Source organism: Pipistrellus kuhlii, unplaced genomic scaffold (genome assembly GCF_014108245.1).
Source record: "Pipistrellus kuhlii isolate mPipKuh1 unplaced genomic scaffold, mPipKuh1.p scaffold_m20_p_6, whole genome shotgun sequence".
In the NCBI taxonomy this organism is placed as follows: domain Eukaryota; kingdom Metazoa; phylum Chordata; class Mammalia; order Chiroptera; family Vespertilionidae; genus Pipistrellus; species Pipistrellus kuhlii.
The window spans coordinates 52,317,565-52,342,229 of record NW_023425562.1 but is presented as its reverse complement, the minus strand read 5'-3'; the positions used below and the strand labels follow the sequence as shown (position 1 = coordinate 52,342,229).

Genomic DNA, 24,665 nt, shown 5'->3' with positions numbered 1-24,665 from the left:
CTCAGTACTGCCACCATGATGGATGTGAGTGAACTCGGGGAGTCCGCCCGCTACCTCCGCCAGGGCAACCCGGAGATGATGAAGGTGCACACTGTCGCATGGGATGGTAAGTGAAGGCGGAGGGCCACAGCCGCAGAGAAGCCTTTATGGACTTAGCCCAGGAGTGGGGAGGGTGGCACTGAGCTCAGGGCTGAAGGAGCATGCACTCTGGCCTGACAGCATTAGCCCTGGACCTTTCTCTTAGAGTCTGGGGTCCTGAGACTAAGGTCTGTGTGCATCACTGTTGGTGAGCCAGCCTCGGTTTGCTCCTCTGTAAAATGGGACAGTATCAGAGCTGCAGTCTGTGGCTAGAACCTGCGGCCTCTGAGGTGAGAGTGATTGGTATGGGTGCAGGCTGCTTCCGCATGTCCAAAAAACCTGTGCTGGAGCTATTTTTGGTGCTTTCCATAGAGCCAAAGCCTCTGTTTATTAGGGACAGGAATAAAGACTACTATTTATGACCTGGTTTGTTCATAGGACAATAATAACAATAGGCAGTGCCCATTGTGTGCCAGGCCCAGAGCAGATGACTTTCCATGCAAGAGCTCAACAACCTGGGGAGGTGGGGACCAGGGCCTGGGCCAGCTTCATGGGTGTGCCATCTCTGCATCTGCAAAGGGCACTAACCTCAGAAAGGCCTCAAGTTTGGTTTAACACTCTGTCACCATCTTAGAAGTTTTTTAAATATGCCGAAACCAGTTTGGCTCAGTGGTAGAGTGTCAGCCTGCGGACTGAAAGGTCCCGGGTTTGATTCCGGTCAAGGGCATGTACATTGGTTGCAGGCACATCCCCAGTAGGGGGTGTGCAAGAAGCAGCTGGTCAATGTTTCTAGCTCTCTATCCCTCTCCCTTCCTTTCTGTAAAAAAATCAATAAAAATATATTTTAAAAAAAGTTTTTAAAAATATATTTTTATTGATTTCAGAGAGGAAGGGAGAAGGATATAGAGATAGAAACATCAGTGATGAGAGAGAACTATTGATTGGCTGCCTCCAGCACGCCCCCCACCAGGGATTGAGCCCACAATCTGGGCATGTGCCCTTGGCCGGAATCAAACCTGGGACCCTTCCGTCCACTGGCCGATGCTCTATCCACTGAGCCAAACCATCTAGGACCCATCTTGAAATTTTTAAATACTTTTTTTAACAAGGGGTCTGCACTTTCACACTGGGGCCTAAAAGTTACGTAGCTGGTCCTGATTGAAGCACTTGGCTAGTAAGTGGCAGGACAGGGAACAGAACCCAGTGGGCTGCAGCCTGCGTCCCTGTCTTTAACCAGCAAGACATATGGGCTCCCTGAAGCTCTGGGACCAACTGGCCAGGCAGGAAGATATACAAGACACAGAGTGAGGAGACCTGTGTTTGAGTCTTCAGTGAAACGGAGGAGGTAGAGTCGCCTTTAGAATTATGTGCCCACAATATTTTGCTATTGAAGGAAAGGCCCAGAGAGGATGAGGGATTTTTCTGAGGTCACAGGGCACACGTGGCGGAAGCAGGAATCTGAGCCCAAGTGTGTAGTCAGGGTAGCAAAGGACTTACCCATCAGGAAATCCCCTGGGAAGATCCTTAGAGACCCTCCCAGCTCTGCCTTGACAGGAGCCTGAGTCTGGAAGGATCTGCTCTGGGTATTCCTACGTCCTGGCAGAGGGGGTCCTGGGAGGGGCACAGCTTATGGACATGGCCTGGGAAACCCAGATGGCCCCGCAGCCTCTGAGTGTGCCTGGGCCATTCTCAACCTAGGGAAGAAGCGGGTCTGGGTACCTGATGAACAGGATGCCTACGTGGAGGCTGAGGTCAAGTCAGAGGCTACTGGGGGCAGAGTCAACGTGGAGACCAAAGACCAGAAGGTTTGGCTGCCCCTTTCCCTGGTGTTAGCTCCCCCCCTTACCCCCCCTCCCCATACTCCCAGTATGCAGCTGTTGGCCAGCTGTCTGTATGAAAGGGGGTCTGGGAGGGTACAGGGGTGAGAGGTGGAAGTCAGTGAATACCCGCCCACCTGCCGGCCACTCCACTAAATGGCCTCCCTGGCAGATGCTGATGGTGCGGGAAGCAGAGCTGCAGCCCATGAACCCGCCCCGCTTTGACTTGCTGGAGGACATGGCCATGATGACACACCTCAACGAAGCCTCAGTGCTGCACAACCTACGCCAGCGCTATGCTCGCTGGATGATCTACGTGAGCCAGGAGTCGGGGAGGGGCCAAGGGTGTGGAGGGGATGGGTATGGTTGGGGCGGGGTCAGAGGAAGAGCCACAACGCCATGGGGACTGGACTAAGGAGACAGGACTATGGAGAGGGGAAGGGGCTTGTATAATGGGGGGCGGGGCTACGGGGGAGGGAGGGACTTGTGCAGTGGGGCGGGGCTAGAGGTGGAGCAGGGTGATGTGGGGATGTAGAAGTGGGGCTAGGGTCTGAGACAGGGATAGAGATGGGGCTGGAGTTGCAGCTCTTGGAGTGTAGTGGTGGAGCTTCAGCGTGGGGGCGAGGGTAGAGGGTCCCGGTGGGGCCATGGAGAAGGGGACATGGCTGTGGGCAGGAGCTAAGGCTGGATTGGGGTTAGGCAGCCACAGAGGGTATCACGTGGCATAGTTAAGTGACCCTTGGGGAATATTGCAAAGGTCATAGTTTTGTGAGGGCTGGGGCCTGGGAATGGGAACTTGACCTCCAACAACCTACCTATACGCTTTCTCGTCAGACTTACTCAGGCCTCTTCTGTGTCACCATCAATCCCTACAAATGGCTCCCGGTCTACACGCCCTCCGTGGTGGCCGCATACAAGGGAAAGCGCCGCTCGGAGGCCCCGCCCCACATATATGCGGTGGCAGATAACGCCTACAATGATATGCTGCGAAGTAAGGGCTGCCTGGACTCCTCTTCCTCTCACCGCCCAAGACCCCTACCCCAGCTACAGGGAAACTTCTTTAAAGGACCCCTCCCCTCCACTTGCATTGCCCTATGACACTGCCGGACACCCTGGCTAGCCACTGTCTCCCCAGTGGGAACTGGCCTGCGGACTGTAGGGTCCTATCTGGTCCTTCCCATTTCTGGCTCTGGTTGGTGGAGGGGCTGCCCCATGCTATGGATACCAATGTGCTCCACCTGTGGCTGGTCTTTCGTGGCTAACTTCTGTATCTCCTTCCCATTCCTCCAGACCGAGAAAACCAGTCCATGCTAATCACGTAAGTGTGCGGCTCTGGGGATGGGGTGGGAATTGCTAGCCTTCTGCCAGGAAGGGAATGGAACTAAAATCATATCCCAGGGTTGGTTCTAAAAGTGCTTAGGGCAAGACTAAGCTAAATTTATCCCCTGGAGCTAAATTAGAGCATGTTCTCTGCCTCCATTCTGGGTTATGGATAGTAATCAGGAAAGGGATACCCACATACCCGATGATCACCAGCCCTGATCGCCCCTCTTTCCAGGGCCTGGGATCTTTCCTACCTTGATCTTTTGGGAGTTCTGAGTTTGGCTTAAGGAGAATGGGGCATTCCTCTTCCGTTCCTCCTCCTTCATTCTCCTTATCTCTGGGTCTTATTTTGGATCCTTTGTTTGTCTCCATGGGAAAATGATAGAATTCTTACCTGCCAAGCCGATATGGACATTGTCGGTGTATGAGTGTGTGCATGCACATGCAGCCTGGTTTTAGAGCAAGGCCTTTGAAACCAGATAGAACTGGGTTCACGTTCTGTGTTCACTTCTTCCTGCTGATGTCCTTAGGCCTCTGAGTCTCATCAGTAACAACAGAACAATCCTACCCACCTACCATGCAGAGCTATAAGGAGTCAGCATTTTAATGTACATATACTTGGCTACAGCAGGGACAGTCACATAACTTCTCTGAGTCCCATTTCCTTATGCATAAACTGGGGGTGATGATGGTGCCTACACTTTTTCCTCCTTACCTTCTCCTTATCTCTGAGTCTTATTTCTGATCTTTGTTTCTAAGGCTTAAATGATTAAATGAGCCAATATAAGTAAAGAAAGCACTTGGCCCAGTGCCTGGCACTAAATTTGCACTTAGTAAACGGTGGCATTGTGTGTTCTCATCTCACGGGTGTGGGGGGTATGATCTATCCACACTGGCCTGCTCTGCTGCTCTGTAAACATCTGGATGTCTCTGAGGGCTGATCTCTTTTGTTTTTGTCTTTTGAGTTGGGATCCTAACTTTGGAGCTGGGTTGGGGAGGGCAGAGGGGCCCTGCCTGGTGAGTGGGTCACTGAGGGGTGGGAGGAATTAGAGTGGCCAGGTGGGCATTGGTGACGTATGTTTGTGTCATCCAAGCGGAGAGTCGGGGGCCGGTAAGACGGTTAACACCAAGCGGGTCATTCAGTACTTTGCCATCGTCGCTGCCCTGGGAGACGGGCCAGGCAAGAAGGCCGTAAGACTCGCCCACTTGGGCGCTGCTCACCACTGCTTCTCACTGTTTTTCTTTTTGTCTCCCCTCCCCCCTCCCCCCATTTTTTTTTCTTTTTATGTTGATTCCCCAGAGCCTCCAGCCCCGCCTGAGCCTTCCACCTTAGTGGGGGACTCTGGCCTGAGCAAGGCTTGACCAAAGAAGCTATGGCCACCTCCGCTATGCTCTGCCACCCAGTCCCAGGCCTGTCTCAGTGTTTCCATCTGTAACCCAGAGGGGCGGGACCACGTCGCTATTCCCAAACTTTTTATGTAGTTTTTCCCTCACATGGTGACCTTCATATTTTGAGAGAGTTTACCAAATAGGCCGTTTTTGCTAAGAAATGATTTTTTTTTGGTTTCCGTGCACCAAAGAGAGTTACCTGCTGTCAGTCAAACAAGCAGGCTTATGCGGCATTTAGCCAGAGCCAGAGGCACTTGGCAGCATTCCCAACAGCAGGGGCAGGGGGGCAGTTTTGCACCCCCTGATATCTGTATGGTTTTTGAAAATTTCTGATATAATGGGGGACCAGTGTTTTGTTTTCGTTTTTGAAATACAAGGTCCGTTCCTCTGCCTTTTCTTTCCAGAGCCCAAGGCCGCCTCCCACTCAGTCCCCCTTCCTGGTCCTGTTGAGCCTTGCTTTATTCTGGGGCATTTTTCTTTTTTCTAATTTTCTTTTCTTTTCTCCACTTTAAGTTTTCTTTTTCTTTTTTCTTTTTGCCTTTTTCTTTTCCCCATTTGAGTTTCTTGATTTTTTTAATTTCAGTTTTGGTTTTTGTTGTTGTTGTGGTGGTGGTTGTTCTTGTTGTTTTGTTTTGTTTTTGCTGTTGACTTTTTGGTACTCTTTCCTCCTTCCTCTCCCCACCCCATTTTCCAAACCCCATGTGAGGATGCTGCAGAAAGTGGGGGCTCGGTCCCTAATAGGATGGTGGGTGGGAAGAGGCCAGAGTGAGCAGGTAGGGGCCGGGAGGCCTCTGGCCAGAAAGGGCTCCAGGGGATGGGCTCCCTCCTGTCTCTGTCCCCCCCGCAATGTCTCTGGGGGATTGTTTCAGTTGGGCTCCTGGAGGTGAGAGAATAACCAAAGTCCCCTGGTGGCATGGTAACTGTCACTTTAAAATCCATTCTTCCCTTCTCTTCCTTTCAGTTTCCCCAGAGAGATTGTTGGGGGGACAGAGGCAGAAGGGAAATGGCACATAATCTCAGCCAGAGCTTTGGAGCAGCCTCTTTCGGGCTGCCAGGACCCAGGGCAGGGAAGAGAAGGAAAGGGAAGTGGAGGGAAGACAAGGATGAGGCCAGGAGAGGACAGTGGTGGGGGATCCTCTCAGTTCGGTAAGTCTCTCTAGGTGAGACATGGGTGGCTGTGGATGCTGTGGGAGGCAGAAGCCTGGGCTCAGGGCCTTCTCTCCCACTTACCGTTGGCTTTGAGTATGTTACTTCCCTGCTCTGAGCCTTAGTTTCCTCATTTGCAAAGTAGGGTAATAGTAGGCACTGGCAGGGCCATTTTAAATAATAGCCGGTGTACAAGTTAACTGCGCCATGGAGATGTGCCTGAAACAATGTGAAGGAGAGGCGTGGAGAAGGGCTCACGGAGGTGAGGGTACGAAGGTTCAGGTGACAGAGAGCTCTTCCAGCCATAAAGCATCGGGAAGCCTTCCTAGAGGAGGGGGCATTTGAGCTGTTGCTCTGAAGAGGATTTTAGTCAGGAGACTCCAGTGCTTGGGGCAGGGGCCACTTGCTGGAGTGTGGGAAATGATGGGACATGGAAGAGGCCAGAGACAGCTGGGGGAGGGGAAGGGCTGCTAACTGTAGACGCCCCCAGACTCAGCCCCCTGCCGTGCTTGCTCCTACTTTCTAGCAGTCCTCCTGCAACAGTCCTGGGAGGGTGAGGCGGGGACGGGGTGGGGGTGGGGAGCTAACATCGCTGCCCTGCTAACTACTGTCAGCCTGGCCTGGTGAGACCTCACACCCTCTAACATTGTCTTCTTTCTCCCCCAGCAATTTCCGGCCACAAAGACTGGGGTAAGTGTGGGGCCACAGTGAGTGGGGCAGGCAACAATGATGAGGTCCTGGGAACCTGCCCTTCCCCTTCCCAGCCAGAGGTGTCTGGGATGGGCTGTTACCTGGGACAGCGGCTGCTCTGGGTCCCAGGCAGTGAGCATACCTCACCCCCTAGGGTACCCTCGAGGATCAAATCATCGAGGCTAACCCTGCTATGGAGGCTTTTGGCAATGCCAAGACCCTGCGCAACGACAACTCGTCCCGCTTCGTGAGTGGCCGCGGTGGGAAGGGGGGGGGGGGGAGTGGGAGGGGCAACAGGGAGACGGGTGGTGGGAGCTTTCAGCTGAGAGGGCAGCATGGCCGGGCCCTCTGACTGAGCCTGCACCCCTGCCCACAGGGCAAGTTCATCCGCATTCACTTTGGTCCCTCGGGGAAGCTGGCATCTTCAGATATTGACAGCTGTGAGTTTGGGCGAGGCGGGGAGGGTGGGGGCGGGACAGAGGGCTTTCTGCTCAGATGGAGCACCCCTCAAGTCCTTGGCTCCTGCCTGTTTCAGGTACTACTTTCCATCCCAAGCCACGGCCCAGCCCAGGCCCCTCAGTTCTTACCTGGAGCATTCCACCAGCCTCCATGTGGTCTTCCAGCCTCCTTTCCTCTGCTGGATCTTCCAGCCAGAATGACCTTTTCATGGATACTAATCTGACCACATTGTGTTCCTGCATAGAAATCTTTTCTGGATCTTATCACCTTAAGATGGAGACCCAAATCCTTATTTGGTCATTAGGCTCTTTATGATTGGGCCCTTACCCCACTCCAGTCCTTTCTCTGGTCCTAATAGGGTGAGCCTGTGCCCATCCTGCCCCAGACTCACATCTACACATCGAGTCCTCATTCTTCCTGGCAACCCCTCCATCCGTCTCGCCCAGTCCAGCTGCATAGACACCAGGTGTCCAGGCCACATGCACAGAGGGTCCGCCACACTGACCACTCCCCACCTTGGGATGCCTGCTCGGATCCTGATGAATAAGCACAGACATATGGTGATGGGCAGGGAACAGCATAATTCATGCCTCGACTGACCACGTGCAGACACATGGAGCTCTGCCCACACACACGCTGACACACCAGCACTGCTCTGGAGGAAGGAGGGGTTGTGGGTGAAGGAATGAAAGCAGAGATGAGAGAATGGGCAGATGAATATCCCCACACAGATCCCACATTCACATACCCACACACAGTACACATGGGGATACACACTCATTCCCACATTGTGACATGCAAGACAGAGAGACACATTTTATATTTTTTATGTGTGTTTTCTTTTTATTGACTTCAGAGAAGGGAGAGGGAGGGAGAGATAGGAACATCTAGGATGAGAGAAAATTATTGATTGGCTGCCTCCTGCACGCCCCACACTGGGATCAAGCCTGCAACCTGGGCACGTGCCCTTGACTGGAATCGAACCCCGGACCCTTCAATCCACAGGCCAATGCTCAATCCACTGGGACAAGAGACACACTTTAGTACATGCTGATGTATACAAGCAGTGCCTCTACACACATCCCTGCCCCTCACCCACAACCCTGCCCTGCCCCTTCAGCCCTATTGGGTGCCCCGCTCTGAGGAGGTGCAGAAGATGGTGGCCAGCACCCCCCTTTCTCCCAGATCTCCTGGAGAAGTCCCGGGTGATCTTCCAGCTGCCCGGAGAGCGTGGCTACCACGTCTACTACCAGATCCTCTCGGGGAAGAAGCCAGAGCTGCAGGGTAAGGGCCAGGATGGAGGGGGGAGGAGGGGCGTACATAGGACTTGGAGGGAGGGAGAGCTGCCTGTCCCCATCAGGCCAGGCCCTGGGATGTCTGTTTCCTCACTCTTCTGGGGCCTGTGACATCCTGTCTTTCTTCTGAGTCCCTTCTGTCCCCTCCTACTCCCTGGGACTTCTGGTTATTGCTGAGCCCTCTCTCATGCAGGGAACTGACTGCTGCTTTTGTAAAGCTGGCCCTCCTGCGGTCCTGAGGCTAGCAGGACCCTCCTGCAGTCCTGCTCAGCCCAAGGGAGGGCCAATGGCTCTGTCTAGGCCAGCTCCCCTCTCTTGCAAGCCCTTGAGGGCAGAGTCTGGTCCTCGCTGTGCCCCAGCACAGGGTCTGGACCAGAGAGGTGGCCATGAGCAGTGGTGGAGGGATGAATGTAACATAGGGACCGGCTCATGCCTCAGAAAGCCATAAGGAAAGAGAATCTATGGACTGAAGATGGGGAAGTCCTAGGAAGGCCCTAGACTTTCCTGCAGGGCTGGCCCCCAGGATCCGCCACGCTGGGATGGGGTAGGAGGACAGCCAGCTGAACCCAGCTGGACCCACCCTCCTGGCCTGTGTTCCCCAGACATGCTGCTCCTGTCCGTGAACCCCTACGACTACCACTTCTGCAGCCAGGGTGTCATCACCGTGGACAACATGGATGACGGGGAGGAGCTCATGGCCACTGACGTAAGTTGGGTGGGAGCAGAGCGGGCGCCTGCAGCGTGGGGCCCTGCGACGCTGGGTGGAGATTGGGGAGCAGCTGCAGTGCCCTGAGCTTGGCTGGACCCTGGAGGGGCCCAGACTCCTCTGATCCTGCCATCCCCGCCGCAGCACGCCATGGACATCCTGGGCTTCAGTGTGGACGAGAAGTGTGCCTGCTATAAGATTGTGGGCGCCCTCCTGCACTTCGGAAACATGAAGTTTAAGCAGAAGCAGCGGGAGGAGCAGGCCGAGGCCGACGGCACCGAGAGTGAGGGGCCCTGGCCCTGATCCCAAAGTCCTGTTCGTGACCATTAGCCCGCACCCTTGTCCACAGTCTTTGACCCCAGTCCTAACTGGCCTGATTATTACCCCTGACTCAACGCCAGACCCTCACCCTCCTGAGCTGCACAAACTGTTGACCCTGCATTTGACCCTTCCTAGCTTCCCCTCCCCGATGCCAGGCCGAGGCCATTTGAGCCCCTGGTGCTCTAATTGTTAGTTCTTCCTCCTCATCCCACCCACGTACCCTGCCAGGTGCTGACAAGGCTGCCTACCTGATGGGAGTCAACAGCGGGGACCTCCTCAAAGGCCTTCTGCACCCCCGAGTGCGTGTGGGGAACGAGTACGTGACCAAGGGCCAGAGCGTGGAGCAGGTGAGCTGCTCGCAGACCGGGCTGACCCGGGACGGCTGGGAGGGTCCTCCTCGCCAGGTCCCAGCCCAGCATCCCCCCAACTTCAGGTGGTGTTTGCCGTGGGGGCTCTGGCCAAGGCCACCTACGACCGGCTGTTCCGGTGGTTGGTGTCTCGGATCAACCAGACACTGGACACGAAGCTGCCCCGGCAGTTCTTCATCGGGGTCCTGGACATTGCTGGCTTTGAGATCTTTGAGGTGAGGGCAGGCCTGCACCGAGGGCCATGGGTGGGTGAGGGCAGGAGCCTGGGCTTCTGCTTGGGGGCAGGGTGAACTCATACCCATTCCCATTCTTCTCTGGACCTCCCGGTCCTGCTGAGCCCTTCTGCAGTTTTATTTTTTTCCTTTTCTCCCTCTACAGTTTAATAGCTTTGAGCAGCTGTGCATCAACTTCACCAATGAGAAGCTGCAGCAGTTCTTCAACCAGCACATGTTTGTGCTGGAGCAGGAGGAGTACAAGCGGGAGGGCATTGACTGGGTCTTCATCGACTTCGGCCTGGACCTGCAGCCCTGCATCGACCTCATCGAGAAGGTGGAGCCTGGCGCAAGCTCACTGCAGCGGGAGGGTGTGGGTGCATTGAGTGAGTGAGCATGTGCAAGTGTGCATGTGAGTGTGTGACTGTGCGTTGAAGTGAGCTTGGGCCTGTGTATAGCTCTGAATATATCTCTGTACATGCCATGAATGGGAATGCGTGCATATGTGTGATAGGTGTGCTGGAGACTGTAAAAGCATGTTGGTGACTGTGTGAGCGATGTGAGTGTGCATCCCAGCACTGCTGACAACAGCCCCTCATGGGTGGACACAGTTTTGAAGTTCACAAGGTCCTACTGCAGCCACAAGTTTACTGGACCCTCAGAACTGCCCTGGGAGAGGAGCAGGATGTTTGCTTTTTGTTTATTTATTGTGAAACATTATATAAATCTCCTCATTGTGCAAAGAATGGGAGAAAGAAAAATCAGGAAAGTGGAAAGTAAAGGGGAAATAATGTTTCCTCACCCCCACACAACCAGAATCCTGGCCCTCTGGTTAGTTTCCTGGGCATCGGTGTTCACTCAGACACTCAGATCTCCTCTTTTTATCTAAAATGGGTTTGAACTTTGAACACTGAAGAAGGTGCAGTAGTTCATGCAGCAGGTGGTTTTCAGACAATGCCTTTCTGGAATCTCCTGTTGGAAGTTTATTTAGGTGGTTGACAGTTTTTTGTTCATTTTTCACTGTTAAAGCAGCACATATTATGCGTTCAGGTTAGGAGACAGGCTTAGGGAGGCTCAAGGGCCCCATAGCTAGTAAGTTTGAACCCAGGAAGCCAAAATTTGAACTTGGCTGCTTTTTTTTTACTGGTCCTGTGAGTGTGTGAGAGATCGTGGAGCTGGGGGCTGATGGGTACAAAGATGCCAGTTTGAGTTTGCACAGTTCGCATGAGCAAAGAGGACAACTCAGAGCTGCGAATTGTGCAGAAGAGGGATGGAGCCAAAGTGTCTTTTCTGTCTTAGAAGACAGGGCTCCCGGGTGCAGGATGGTCTCTGCCCTCTGAGCAGGTGGCTGCGGTGGGGCATCGAGAAGGCTCCTGAAGGAGGGGCTCCTGGATGGGCTGGCACAACGGAGGGCCTTCAATCTGGTGCCCTGTCCCCAGCCGCTCGGCATCCTGTCCATCCTGGAGGAGGAGTGCATGTTCCCCAAGGCCTCCGACGCCAGCTTCCGGGCCAAGCTCTACGATAACCATGCCGGGAAGTCGCCCAATTTCCAGCAGCCGAAGCCCGACAAGAAGCGCAAATACCAGGCCCACTTTGAGGTGGTCCACTATGCGGGTGTGGTAGGTGCCTATCGGAACCCCGGCTCTTGACGACTCTCCCCCCTCTGGGTTTCTCCGCCTTGGCTCAGCACCCATCTGGTCTCCGCCAGGTGCCTTACAGCATCGTGGGCTGGCTGGAGAAAAACAAGGACCCCCTGAATGAGACCGTGGTCCCCATCTTCCAAAAGTCGCAGAATAAGCTCTTGGCCACCCTCTATGAGAACTATGCAGGCTCCTGCTCCAGTACGTGCCAGGGGACTGGATCGCCATTGTGTGGGGACTCGGAGTGACGTCCCTGGAGTGACTGGTCCCCATCTCTCTCCTAGCCGAGCCCCCGAAGTCTGGTGTGAAAGAGAAGCGTAAAAAGGCAGCATCATTCCAGACGGTGTCCCAGCTGCACAAGGTGAGGCCCTGCCTGGGCCTGTGCAGGCCTCACCCCTTGGCCTCCAGCCCTTTCTCGCTCCCTGCACCCTGGGCGGGCGGCCGTTAAGACTTGCAGTGATGTTTAACTCCTCTCCACGTGAACATCACAGCAAGTCTGTGCTGCTTCCCGTCCCCACGCTGCCTGGGCAGGGTTTGGGGGTGGAGTGGGGGCCTGCGGGGGCCTGGGTGGGGAGTGAAGACTGTGGTGATGGGACCCAGTCGAGCAGAGAGGGCAGAGGGTCACAGGAAAGAGTGGCAGGCGTGTGGAGGCCCGCGGAGGGGCCCTCCCCCAGCCCTTAGCGGGCTGACCCACTGCCCTTTCCAATTCTGCCTCCCTGCCCTGTGTGCCTTCTCCCCTCTCCCACCCCCAGGAGAACCTCAACAAGCTGATGACCAACCTGCGGGCCACACAGCCTCACTTTGTCCGCTGCATCGTCCCCAATGAGAACAAGACCCCAGGTAGGCCCCCTGGGCTAGGTGCGTGGTAGTGGGGGGGCATGGGCGGGAGGGGCCCAGGTGGCCTGGGAGCTGGACCTTCCCTTCCGCAGAGCCCCCCTTATGGACTGTTGGTCGTTCTTTGAGGCACGAGGCCTCTGACCTTTTCCTTTAACTCCCACCCGTCTAGGGGTCATGGATTCCTTCTTGGTGCTGCACCAGCTGCGCTGCAATGGGGTCCTGGAGGGGATCCGGATCTGCCGCCAAGGATTCCCCAATAGGCTGCTCTACGCTGACTTCCGGCAACGGTGGGGGTCTTCCTGTCCCAGCCCCAGCTCCTCCCCAGCTCCCCCTACACAGACACCTTCCCCTTGCCCTCCACCCTGGTGGAGACCAGCCTCTGAGGGGATGAGAAGGGCACACATTTTAGAGTCAGACAGACAATTCCTGTCCCTGGGAAGGATGCAGTGTGATTGGGGAGGTGGCTGGGCAGGAGTCCAGCGGGAGAGGTGGTGGCTGAGGCCTTGGAAACAGAACCAGAAAGAAAAGACAAGGGTGGTGACTTCCAGATGTTTGACTTGAGCAACTGGGAAACTGGTTGTAGAAACTGGCTGAGAAACCAAAACAGCGTTTTTTTGGGGGGGAGTTAGTGGATTGGTCCCTACTTTGAACACATAAATTTGAAATGTCTCCAGCGATGTCGTAGAGGGAAGTCCTGGGTGAGACGGGATTTTAGTCTGGCGATGGGGCAGCCAGAGCTAGATGCAGATTTGGGAAGTGAATGGGGATTTGTGTGGACCAGACTCTGCATGATGCCTGGCCCCTCGTGAGCACCCAGTCAGCGCTCTTAGCTCCTCCCCTCCCTTCCTCAGTTTGGTTTTGTTGAGCCACTAACAGCCCAAGTTCCCTCCCCTTCCAGAAGTAACTGGCCATCCATGCTGAAGTGTGTATGTACAGATATTGTACATGGACATGTGCATGTGCACATAAACGAGTCTGTGGGTTTGTTTTTTCATGTAACCATGTCTTTAAAAATATATGTATATATTTGTTGATTTCAAAGAGGAAGGGAGATGAGAGTAATTCATGGCTGCCTCCTGCACACCCCCAATGGGGATCAAGCCCGCAGCCCTGGCCTGTGCCTGACCCTTGACCGGGAATCGAACCATGACCTCCTGCTTCATAGGTTGATGCTCAACTACTGAGCCACGCCGATCAGGCTAACCATATGTCTTGGAGATTGTTCCTTATCGATAGGAATAAGTCTGTATCATCATCCTTTTTTAATTTTAATTATGACTTTATTTTTTAGACCAGTTTTAGGTTCACAGCGAAATTAAGAAGCAGGCACAGGAATTTCCCATGTTCTCCCTATTCCCGCGCACACACAGCCTCCCGTTTAAACATCGCCTACCCCTGCTGACCCTGCACGGACCCATCATTACCACCCGAGAACACAGTTGGCACTCGGGTCTCTCAGCGCCTTACATCCTGTGGCTGTGGATGAATATGTAGCAATGCACAGCGTCACGCTGGAAATACCCCATCGTCCAGTGCCTGCTCTCCTCGTCAGCCCCCTGGTGCAGGCTGTTGTGTTTCTCAGGTTTTGCCTTCACAGTGTGGCCAAGCCAACCTGACTTGCACGACCCTGTGCACACATGCCAATGTGTCCGCGTACTGGCTAGAATTCTCTCCCAAATGTTCCTTCAGTTTGAGATGTGCTCCACCATCTCACCCTCTTAAACAATGACAAAAGTGCTGCCTGCCTTTGTAAGCACTGCAGCCCCTTAGAGAACCTCTCTACTCGTTGCATTTAAATGGGACTGGGATTTCTCAGCAGAACACACCTGCCTCCTAGTCTCACACTGCCCTCCCCAACCCCCCCCCACACCTCCCGCCAACTGGTTCAGTATGTGTCCCACTGGAACTCAGCTCCAGTTCTGGAGAGTTCCAGGAACATTCCTCACCAGCCTCTCCTCACCAGCTCTCCCTGCTGTCCCAGGTACCGCATCCTGAACCCCGGTGCCATCCCTGATGACACCTTCATGGACAGCAGGAAGGCCACAGAGAAGCTGCTGGGCTCCCTGGACATCGACCACACCCAATACCAGTTTGGCCACACCAAGGTCAGGGCACAAAGGAGCTAGGGCTGGCTCAGGTGTGGGTGGTCACACTGGACAGGGGACGTGCTGGTGGGTGGAGGTTACAGCGGTGGCCCCACCCACCAGGTGTTTTTCAAGGCCGGGCTCCTGGGCATCCTGGAGGAGCTGCGTGACCAGCGTCTGGCCAAGGTCTTGACGTTGCTGCAGGCACGGGGCCGAGGCCGCCTCATGCGCCTTGAGTACCAGCGCCTGCTTGGAGGCAGGTGGGTGTGGACGGAAATGGGGGACCGGGTTTTGGTGGGACTGCTGTCCACTCAGGGAAGTGAATGAGGGTTTGTGTGGACCAGACTTTGCATCATGCCTGGCCCCTGTGAGCACCCAGTCATACTCTCTTGTGGGTCAGATTACCCCTGTGGGAGTGAGGGTGTCTCTGAGGGGTAAGGTTCTGTTTTGTGCCCCTCAACTCCCAGCTTCCATTTTGTCACCTCAAAAGTTGGGGTAAGCCGGGACTGGTTTGGCTCAGTGGATAGAGCGTCAGCTTGTGGACTGAAAGGTCCCGGGTTCGATTCCGGCCAAGGGCATGTACCTTGGTTGCGGGCACATCCCCAGTGGGGGGGGGGGGGGGGGGTGCAAGAGGCAGCTGGTCGGTGTTTCTCATCAACGTTTCTAACTCTCTGTCCCTCTCAATTCCTCTCTGTGTAAAATCAATAAATTATATATATATTTTTTTAAAAAGTTGGGGTAAGAACACCTATTTCTCCACTCCAGGCCATCCCAGAGCCTGGCCCACAGTGGTTGACTTAAATGCCAGGCAGGAGAATGTATGTGCATTATCTTGCTTAAATGGTCCTCAGACATGTATGTGTGATTATCTCCATTCAGAGCCATCCTGTTACAGCTGGCCAGTGGGAGGGGGCGGGATGGAAGGCAGGAGGTGGAGATGTGAGTCCAGGGGGTCTGATCCCAGAGGCAGGTGGCTTTACCACTCCTGGTGTCTTTAGAACATTTGCAAGGGCCACTAGGACATTCAAGGCTGTGAGTCCCCTCCCTGTGGCACCTGCATGACCTTGGCCTCTCCTTCAATCTCGCCTACAAAGCAGAGGCGTTAGGACCTCCGTGAGAGGGTGTTAGGGGAGATTGAGAGAGATCACACCCTGAAGGCCTGCCCCCGGGGAGGTGCTCAGGGAACACAGGGCTGTCACTACGAGTGATCACCTGTCACTGCCCCTCCCCAGGGATGCCCTGTTCACCATCCAGTGGAACATTCGTGCTTTCAATGCCGTTAAGAACTGGTCATGGATGAAGCTCTTTTTTAAGATGAAGCCGCTGCTGCGCTCGGCACAGGCCGAGGAGGAGCTGGCGGCCCTGCGGGCGGAGCTCCGGGGGCTGCGAGGGGCACTGGCCACCGCCGAGGCCAAGTGCCAGGAGCTGGAGGAGACGCACGTCAGCATCACTCAGGAGAAGAACGACCTGGCCCTGCAGCTGCAGGCAGTGAGTGGGGGGCGGGACAGAGACAGGGTTTCCCTCGGGGACCTGATGCCACAGTGAACCCCAGACTGCTCCAAGGAAACGCCCCAAGCCTTCCCTGCTCTACCTTCTCCAGACGGGCCACAAGGTGAGGCTGTGGGCTCATGTCCATGCTCCCCGCCTCCATTCCCAGCCTGCCCAGCCACAGGCTGTCTGTCCACGTTCCTGTGCTCCCACCCCCACGTCACTTCGGTTTCCCGCTGTAGCCGCAGTGGAGCCCCATTTCCCCAGCTCTGCCCTCCTTGCTGTCCCTGAAACAGACAGACCTGTGCTCCCTTCTCTGGCAAAGGGCCCACGGGAACCCAGGTCGCAGGTAACAGTAATAACCGGATGGCAGGGATCGAGGGTCCAGAATCTCCCCACGCCCACAGAGCCACTCTGTCCTTCAGCAAATCCTTCATGTCCCCTGAGTGGCAGGCTGGCTCTAGAGATACACAGAGGGGAAGACAGATGGGCCTGTGGTCACCAAACTCACCTGCTGGTGCGGGATAACGCGAGGCAGCCTGGCACAGCGAGGAAGCCGTGAGGTGGGAGAACACCAGAGCCGCTCCGCAGCTGTGCAGGGCTCGCATGTCCGCTGCTCCCACCCACCTCCACAGAAGGCCTCCTTTGGGCCTCACTCTGGGTTGTCCCCAGCCTAACAGTCCCCTCTCGCAGGTGCCACTCTGCCCCTGCCCATCCCTCCACCTAAGCCCTCATCCCACCGAGCCCCTTCAGGGCCGAGAGCAGGCCATCCGTTCCGTGGTCCCAGGACCCAGCGGAGTCCAACCTTCGCAGGGACAAATGAACTTCCTTCTCCGGGCCCCAGCCTGGCGCCCCCCTGCTGGCTTACCTGGCCCTGCCTCCACCCGCCCCGTCCCGTTCCCTCTAGGAGCAGGACAACTTGGCAGACGCTGAGGAGCGCTGCCACTTGCTCATCAAGTCCAAGGTGCAGCTGGAGGGGAAGGTGAAGGAGCTGAGCGAGCGGCTGGAGGAGGAGGAGGAGCTGAACGCCGACTTGGCCGCCCGCCGCCGCAAACTGGAGGACGAGTGCACGGAGCTCAAGAAGGACATCGACGACCTGGAGCTGACTCTGGCCAAAGCCGAGAAGGAGAAGCAAGCCACTGAGAACAAGGTGGGCAGCAGCCGCAGGTCCCCTCCTGGCTCTGCCAGGCCCTGCTGTGGAGCCCTGGGCAGGTGGCAGTGCTCACCCCATTAGGGTGGGCGAGGACTCACTGTGTAACTAGTCTGCTAGCACTCACCACAGGGCCCGGCATGAGCGGGCGCTCTGCAAATGCCAGCAGTTATCATCCATCCTGGACTGCCAGCTCCCCGAGCACAGGAACCCCAGCTCCCAGCCCTGTACCCCCGGGTGCCTTCGCATACCGCCTGTCCTTGAACCTTCCCAACAGCTCCGTGGCATTCTTTCAGGGAGGATGTAAAAGTGAGGCTCAGAGTGAAGTGGCTTGCTCACTGGAAGGGGTGGCTACTCAGACTGGAGTGTGGGAGGGACATCCCCATCTTGACCCTGGCCCTGGCCCTGGCCCTGGCCCAGGTGAAGAACCTGACGGAGGAGATGGCAGCGCTGGACGAGTCGGTGGCTCGGCTGACCAAGGAGAAGAAGGCGCTGCAGGAGGCCCACCAGCAGGTCCTGGGTGACCTGCAGGCTGAGGAGGACCGTGTGGGCGCGCTGGCCAAGGCCAAGCTCCGGCTGGAGCAGCAGGTGGAAGACGTGAGTCGGCACAGCAGAGGGCCGTGTGGTGGTGCCGGGGAGCTGGGAGGGTGCCTGGCTGGGCCTGGCGGCTGAGCATGTCTGTGCCCCCCGCTCCCCCCCACAGCTGGAGAGCTCCCTGGAGCAGGAGAGGAAGCTGCGCATGGACACAGAGCGGGCCAAGCGCAAGCTCGAGGGCGACCTGAAGCTGACACAGGAGTCGGTGACAGATGCTGCCCAGGATAAGCAGCAGCTGGAGGAGAAGCTTAAAAAGTAGGCCTGGGGTGGGCGGCAGACCAAGCCCCGGCCAGCAGGGGCCTCCTGAGCCTACACGGCTTCTCACTCCTGGACTCTAGCCGGTTCCATGACCGCAGAGGTTGAACGTGGAGGGTTGAGATGGGGGTTACTAGGTGCTAGTGGCAGTGTCCTGTCTTCCCTGGACCAAGGACCCTGACCAGGCTCTGAGGCCAGGGCTGCTCTGGGTCAGGGTGTGTGCTGGACGGGGGGAGGTGGTGGGGGTGGAGGCCCAGGCAGGTTGGTGGAAATTAGGACCAGGGCAGCCTCATGCTCTGCTGTGGCCTCCAGGAAGGACTCCGAGTTGAGTCAGCTGAACCTGAGGGTGGAGGACGAGCAGCTCCTTGGAGCGCAGCTGCAGAAGAAGATCAAGGAGCTGCAGGTGTGTGGGGGTGGGCTGGATGGGACCGTGTGGTAGGCTTACAGAGGTGACCTGCCTCCCGCTGTCCCCAGGCTCGGGCAGAGGAGCTGGAAGAGGAGCTGGAGGCAGAGCGGGCGGCCCGCGCCCGTGTGGAGAAGCAGCGGGCGGAGGCCGCCCGGGAGTTGGAGGAGCTGAGCGAGCGGCTGGAGGAGGCAGGCGGTGCGTCTGCTGGGCAGCGGGAGGGAAGCCGCAAGCGCGAGGCGGAGCTGGGGCGGCTGCGGCGGGAGCTGGAGGAGGCCGCACTGCGGCAGGAGGCCACGGTGGCTGCCCTGCGGCGCAAGCAGGCGGACAGCGCCGCCGAGCTGGGAGAGCAGGTGGACAGTCTGCAGCGGGTGCGACAGAAGCTGGAGAAGGAAAAGAGTGAGCTCCGCATGGAGGTGGATGACCTGGGCACCAGTGTGGAGACTCTGGCCCGTGGCAAGGTATCTGCCTCCTTCCTGATCCTGACCTCTGACCCCCCTTCAGCATCCTCACCTGACCCCCTAAGCGCTGATCCCATAGCTCTCCTGACCATAGGCCAATTCAGCCTCCAATTGCTGAACCCTGACCACCCCATGCCAATATTGACCCCACACTAATCTTGACCCCAATAGATCTGACCCCTGACCCATTCACCTGGCATCTAACCCCAATCCCACTATAGTCCTGACCTCAAACTCTGACTCTGAAACTGTGTCTTGACTCCAGGTTGTTTTTGACCCAACGTCCAATTCTAACTTAGCCCTTGACCTGCAAACTGTCCTGAATTCAACCAACCTTGACCTTTGACCTTTGTACCACCTAATCCTGACAGCTGGACTCTGTCCTTACCTGACTTCAGACTCTAGTATCCCAACTTCATTCTGACCCACTGGCCTCAGGACTAGTCCAGTCTTCTCACTTAAAAAAATTTTTTTATCTACATATTAATTTTTAGAGGAAGGGGGTGGGGAGAAAGAGAAACATTGACTTATTGTTCCACTTATCTATGCATTATTCTCATGTATGACCTGACCAGGAATCAAACCCACAACCTTGGTATATTGGGAAGATGCTGTAACTGAGCTCCCTTCTCACTCCTGATGTCCATCTTTTAAGCAATATTGGAATCTCTCTGAACTTGGGGCCCTGTTCTCTCTCTGATTCCTGGGCCCGGGTCTAGCCTTCTAGTTCCCCATTCCAGGTCCCTGTCTGATTGGCAGTCATAGATCCTGCCCTCTAATTCACAAACGTGTCCTGACCTCTGACCTTGGACCTCAGGCCAGTGCAGAGAAGTTGTGTCGGACCTACGAGGATCAGCTGAGTGAGGCCAAGATCAAGGTGGAGGAGCTGCAACGGCAGCTGGCGGACACGAGCACCCAGCGTGGACGGCTGCAGACGGAGAACGGTGAGGCCAGGGGCTCAGGCGGGCCCTCCCAGGGCCTCGGGGCTGCCCCTTGCCAGCCTGACGCGCTCACCCCGTGGCTGCAGGGGAGCTGAGCCGCCTGCTCGAGGAGAAGGAGTCTCTGATCAGCCAGCTGAGCCGCGGGAAGGCCTCGGCCGCCCAGAGCCTGGAGGAACTGCGGAGGCAGCTGGAGGAGGAGAGCAAGGTGGGCTCGGCCACGGGCCGGCAGAGGGCAGTGTGGGCAGCAGGGCCTTTGGCCAGGCCCGACACTGAGGCCTCCGGTCCCTGCAGGCCAAGAGCGCGCTGGCCCACGCCGTGCAGGCGCTGCGGCACGACTGCGACCTCCTGCGGGAGCAGCACGAGGAGGAGGCCGAGGCCCAGGCCGAGCTGCAGCGGCTGCTGTCCAAGGCCAACGCGGAGGTGGCCCAGTGGAGGAGCAAGTACGAGGCAGATGCCATTCAGAGGACCGAGGAGCTGGAGGAGGCCAAGTAAGTGCCTTGCTGGCCAGGCCATCACCACAGGGTGACCTGTGCCTGAGCCCTGATGGGGAGAGGTGAGACGGGGGGGCCGTGCTTCTGCCAGCCTCGCTCTGCTACACAGTCCATTCCGTCTGCTCCGGGGCCTAGAAAGAAGCTGGCCCTGAGGCTGCAGGAGGCAGAGGAGGGTGTAGAGGCCGCGCACGCCAAGTGCTCATCACTGGAGAAGGCCAAGCTGCGGCTGCAGACGGAGTCAGAGGATGTGACCCTAGAACTGGAGCGGGCAACCTCAGCAGCTGCCGCCCTGGACAAGAAGCAGCGGCACCTGGAGCGGGCCCTGGAGGAGCGGCGGAGGCAGGAGGAGGAGACACAGCGGGAGCTGGAGGCGGCCCAGAGGGAGGCTCGCAGCCTGGGCACCGAGCTCTTCCGGCTGCGGCACAGCCACGAGGAGGCGCTGGAGGCCCTGGAGGCCTTCAAGCGGGAGAACAAGAACCTGCAGGGTAGGACCCAGCCGGGGGCCAGCGAACTGCTCCGGGGTCGTTGGGAGTCCCGGGAGTAGTCACCCTGGACCTAGGGGTGAAGGATGCAGCCTGGGTTGGAGCATGAGCTTTGAGAGGGCCCACTGGCCTCAGGACTAGTCCAGCCTTCTCCTCTGCCCTGCCCACTCTGCAGAGGAGATCAGTGAGCTCACAGACCATGCCAGCCTCAGCGGGAAGAGCATCCAGGAACTGGAGAAAGCCAAGAAGGCACTGGAAGGGGAGAAGAGTGAGCTCCAGGCCGCACTGGAGGAGGCTGAGGTCAGAGGCTGACGGGTGGGGTGGATACAGACTCGCTGCTTCCCTGGCCCCCCTCCTCCCTTAAGACACTCAGGGTCCCAGGGCCCACACTGCCTACTCTGCACCCCAGGGGGCTCTGGAGCTGGAGGAGACCAAGACCCTGCGGATCCAGCTGGAGCTGTCCCAGGTCAAGGCGGAGGTGGACCGGAAGCTGGCAGAGAAGGACGAGGAGTGCACTAACCTGAGGTATGGGGGCCAGGCCATCCCTACCCACCACCACTCCCAGGGCCCACCTGTCCTCAGGGCCCAGGGCCCCGCCCAGCCCAGCCACCTGCGTGGGAAAGGAAGGAAAGCGGTGCTTGCTGAGCCCCTGCTGTGCACTGACTGGCAGGGACACTGGTTTGTGCCTCGCACAAAGCTTCCTCAGGTCAGGATTACTGTCCAGTCTGGGGGTGAACGCCAGAGAGCCTAGAGGATTTGCTCAAGGGACACAGGGTGGAGCCAGAGTTCAGCCAACATCTGTCTGCTCCAGAGCCTCACTCTCGTCTGTGAACTTGCTCTGATGGGGAACAGGAAGTCAGGGGCTTGAAATCAGGGAGGGATGTTCCTCCCAAAATGGGTTCAGTCTCCAGCGTTCCTTGGGCATTTTTAAGAGCAGCTGTGGTGCTGTGCCTACCTGCTTTCGGTGGCCAAGACACTCACAGTCTTCTCCCTCCCACAGACGCAACCACCAGCGGGCAGTGGAGTCCCTGCAGGCCTCCCTGGATGCCGAGACCCGGGCCCGCAATGAGGCGCTGCGGCTCAAGAAGAAGATGGAGGGTGACCTCAATGACCTGGAGCTGCAGCTGGGCCATGCCACCCGCCAGGCCACGGAGGCCCAGGCAGCCACCCGGCTGCTACAGGCCCAACTCAAGGAGGAGCAGGCAGGGAGGGACGAGGAGCAGCGGCTGGCAGCCGAGCTCCGGGAGCAGGCACAGGCCCTGGAGCGGCGGAGTGTGCTGCTGGCGACGGAGCTGGAGGAGCTGCGGGCTGCCCTGGAGCAGGGAGAGCGCAGCCGGCGGCTGGCAGAACAGGAGCTGCTGGAGGCCACCGAGCGCCTCAACCTCCTGCACTCACAGGTGAGGGCGCAGCTCCCAGCGAGGGTGAGGTGCGCAGGGTGGCTGCCCCCTGGCTGACTGAGGGTCTGCTTCCCCCCAGAACACGGGCCTCTTGAACCAGAAGAAGAAACTGGAGGTGGACTTGGCCCAGCTGAGCGGAGAGGTGGAGGAGGCCGCCCAGGAGAGGCGGGAAGCTGAGGAGAAGGCCAAAAAGGCCATCACTGATGTGAGGCTGGGCTGGAGCTGTGGAGGGGACAGAGCCCCAAGGGACCTCCACTGGGGCCAGTCACCCCGACCGTCCATCTCACCCTGGACAGGCGGCCATGATGGCCGAGGAGCTGAAGAAGGAGCAGGACACAAGCGCACACCTGGAACGGATGAAGAAGACCCTGGAGCAGACGGTGCGGGAGCTACAGGCACGGCTCGAGGAGGCAGAACAAGCGGCCCTCCGAGGTGGGAAGAAGCAGGTGCAGAAGCTGGAGGCCAAGGTGCGTGTGGTGGTCCCAGCCCTTCCCCCGCACAGCGGGCAGTGCGAGGGCAGGCTCAGGGCGTCAGAACCGTCCCCTGCTGCTCGCAGGTGCGGGAGCTGGAGGCGGAGCTCGACGCCGAGCAAAAGAAGCATGCCGAGGCCCTCAAGGGGGTGCGGAAACACGAGCGCCGGGTCAAGGAGCTCGCGTACCAGGTGGGTGACAGGTCCACCTCGAAAGGGGGGCGGCCCAAAAGCTGGTCTGGTCCTGGCAAGACCCGAGTCCCCTCTACCTGTGCAGGCCGAGGAGGACAGGAAGAACCTGGCTCGCATGCAGGACCTGGTGGAAAAGCTGCAGAGCAAAGTCAAGAGCTACAAACGGCAGTTTGAGGAGGCGGTGAGTGTACGGGGCCTGGACCCCGGGGGTCGGGCACTGCCAGGTCAGGATGCCTGTGGAACCCAACTTCAAAGCTGGTCCCAGGCAAGAAGCCAGCAGCTGTCAGCCCCCCTCCACCTCTGGGACATGGCTTCCCGGTGCTGGCTCTGTGAGGAGGCAGGCAGGGACCTAGCTCGTGACCCCCCTGTCCCAGTGGGAAGAGTGTATCTCACAGCTCCGACAACAAGAGGTGAGACCCAGCGCTGTCTCTGAGGAGACCCCATGTGCTTTCCCCTTCTGGCCCAGGTCTGCTGTGGTGCTGGGGAGGGGGCAGAGGAACGTGGGTAGTGGTGGGAGCACAGTGGAAGACAGAGAAGCCGGGTGCTTTCTGCGATGAGGTGGGACCAGAATGACCATCTCGGTTACCGAAGGGTGACCCAGCCTGCCTGTGCCCCCAGGAGCAACAGGCAAACACTAACCTGGCCAAGTACCGCAAGGCCCAGCATGAACTGGACGATGCGGAGGAGCGGGCGGACATGGCAGAAACCCAGGCCAACAAGCTGCGGGCACGGACTCGCAATGCCCTGGGCCCTAAGGTAGGGGCAGCCTGGGGCACCCCCTGCCTCTGTAGGGGGGGGGGGGCAGGTGGCGTAATTCACTGGGCCACCCTGTCCCCCTCAGCACAAGGAGTGAAGCCTGCTGCCTGACCCTCGCCTCTCCATCTGCTGAACCCTGAATGGATGCCACATCTGCAGCTCCAGCCGGACTCAGGAGGGGAGGGGAGGGGAGCACATGGTCCCACAGACAAAAGTCAGGTCCACATCAGTCATTTAAAATAAAGTTCTTTAATAGTCTCCATTTAATCGGTTTATTCGTTGTTAATAAATTGGCAACACAAGGAGGGGCCAAGGCTGTGCTCCCAGGCAGGCTCCTGTGTGTCCGGGCTCAGGTAGGAGATGCTGCCTTGGGGCATAGGGGGCAGGACACAGCCACCCCATGCCCCAAGGATGGAAGGGAAAGGCCCCTCACTTCTGGGGCGCCCCTTGGGACGAACACAGCGGCCACTGAGCACACAGAACCGGAGGGACGGAAGGAAGAGGAGGGAGGGACGGTGGGCAGGCTTGGGGGACGGTAGCGTTCTGTTTCCCCCACCCCTGCCCAGGGCTCAGAAGCCTTGCCTGGGTCCAAAGGCCAGGGCAAGCTTGGCTCACAGATTGGGGGAGGGTCCCCATATCTCCCTCCCCAACCCAGGACTGATGGCCAAGAGATTAGGCAGGAGCTCAGACAGAGCTATTTTTAAAAGTCCCCTTATCTCTGGGGGGCCAGGGCCCCAAGTTTCTGAAGGAAGGGAGGGCACAGCGCCCCTGTCCTCAGCGTGGGGATCTCGAAGGTACTAAGGTTCCCCAATGACCTTGGGCCCTCAGACCTAAGGGCTTCTAGACACTCCCACGAAGCCTGTGTCTGAAGACCTGGGCAGGCAGAGAGCAGCAGGAAGGCAGGGAAGGGGTGGAGACATGGCAGGGCGTATGGCACTCAGACCCACGCTCACCCGCACTGGCCCTGGCCCAGCAGCCTCCCAGGGACTGCCTGGCCCAAGGTCACTCCTCGGCGAAGTCTCTGTCTATGTCCATGTACGGCTCCTCGATGTAGCTGACGAGGGCAGAGGGCGATTGGCGGTCTGGGTTCAACAGGATGGACACGGTCTCTTTCCAGTATGAGAAGCTGATGCAGGAGCTCTGGGCAGAGAGAGAAGGGCTGGGAGGGGCCTGGAGGACCCAGGTCGAGCCCAGCTCCCCGTGGGGAGGGCCATGGTAAGG

The 24,665-nt window shown here is 57.7% G+C and overlaps 2 protein-coding genes and 1 long non-coding RNA gene across 6 annotated transcripts in view; 1 reads left to right on the top strand and 2 right to left on the bottom strand.

The window, feature by feature from the left end:
• MYH7B (myosin heavy chain 7B) lies at positions 1 to 23,711 on the top strand. The gene is made up of 41 exons (XM_036417474.2): positions 1 to 106; positions 1,777 to 1,883; positions 2,068 to 2,211; positions 2,730 to 2,886; positions 3,186 to 3,213; positions 4,313 to 4,409; positions 6,420 to 6,443; positions 6,598 to 6,690; positions 6,820 to 6,883; positions 8,088 to 8,186; positions 8,800 to 8,903; positions 9,048 to 9,186; positions 9,453 to 9,571; positions 9,658 to 9,807; positions 9,971 to 10,141; positions 11,244 to 11,423; positions 11,513 to 11,645; positions 11,729 to 11,805; positions 12,197 to 12,284; positions 12,451 to 12,568; positions 14,263 to 14,386; positions 14,489 to 14,625; positions 15,598 to 15,853; positions 16,761 to 17,003; positions 17,424 to 17,600; positions 17,707 to 17,852; positions 18,165 to 18,255; positions 18,327 to 18,716; positions 19,534 to 19,660; positions 19,744 to 19,862; positions 19,949 to 20,145; positions 20,284 to 20,633; positions 20,806 to 20,930; positions 21,040 to 21,155; positions 21,631 to 22,027; positions 22,107 to 22,232; positions 22,324 to 22,494; positions 22,584 to 22,688; positions 22,774 to 22,869; positions 23,307 to 23,444; positions 23,530 to 23,711. The coding sequence occupies exons 1-41, from the start codon at positions 16 to 18 to the stop codon at positions 23,539 to 23,541; spliced, it is 5,826 nt and encodes a 1,941-aa protein (XP_036273367.1). The 5' UTR covers positions 1 to 15; the 3' UTR covers positions 23,542 to 23,711.
• LOC118707359 lies at positions 6,949 to 14,364 on the bottom strand. The gene is made up of 3 exons (XR_004984238.2): positions 14,228 to 14,364; positions 8,005 to 8,010; positions 6,949 to 6,965 (listed from the first exon to the last, which is right to left on the bottom strand). It is a non-coding gene; the product is annotated as an uncharacterized LOC118707359 (long non-coding RNA).
• The window catches only part of LOC118707345 (transient receptor potential cation channel subfamily C member 4 associated protein), a 68,230-nt gene continuing 67,242 nt past the window's right edge, over positions 23,678 to 24,665 (bottom strand). For 2 of the 4 annotated variants that reach the window (XM_036417476.2, XM_036417475.2), the window contains exon 19: positions 23,678 to 24,614. In XM_036417476.2, coding sequence (XP_036273369.1) covers positions 24,447 to 24,614 — 168 coding nt within the window. In that variant the 3' untranslated portion in view covers positions 23,678 to 24,446. The remainder of the gene's footprint in view (positions 24,615 to 24,665) is intronic. The other 2 variants (XM_036417478.2, XM_036417477.2) reach the window with 1 other exon arrangement.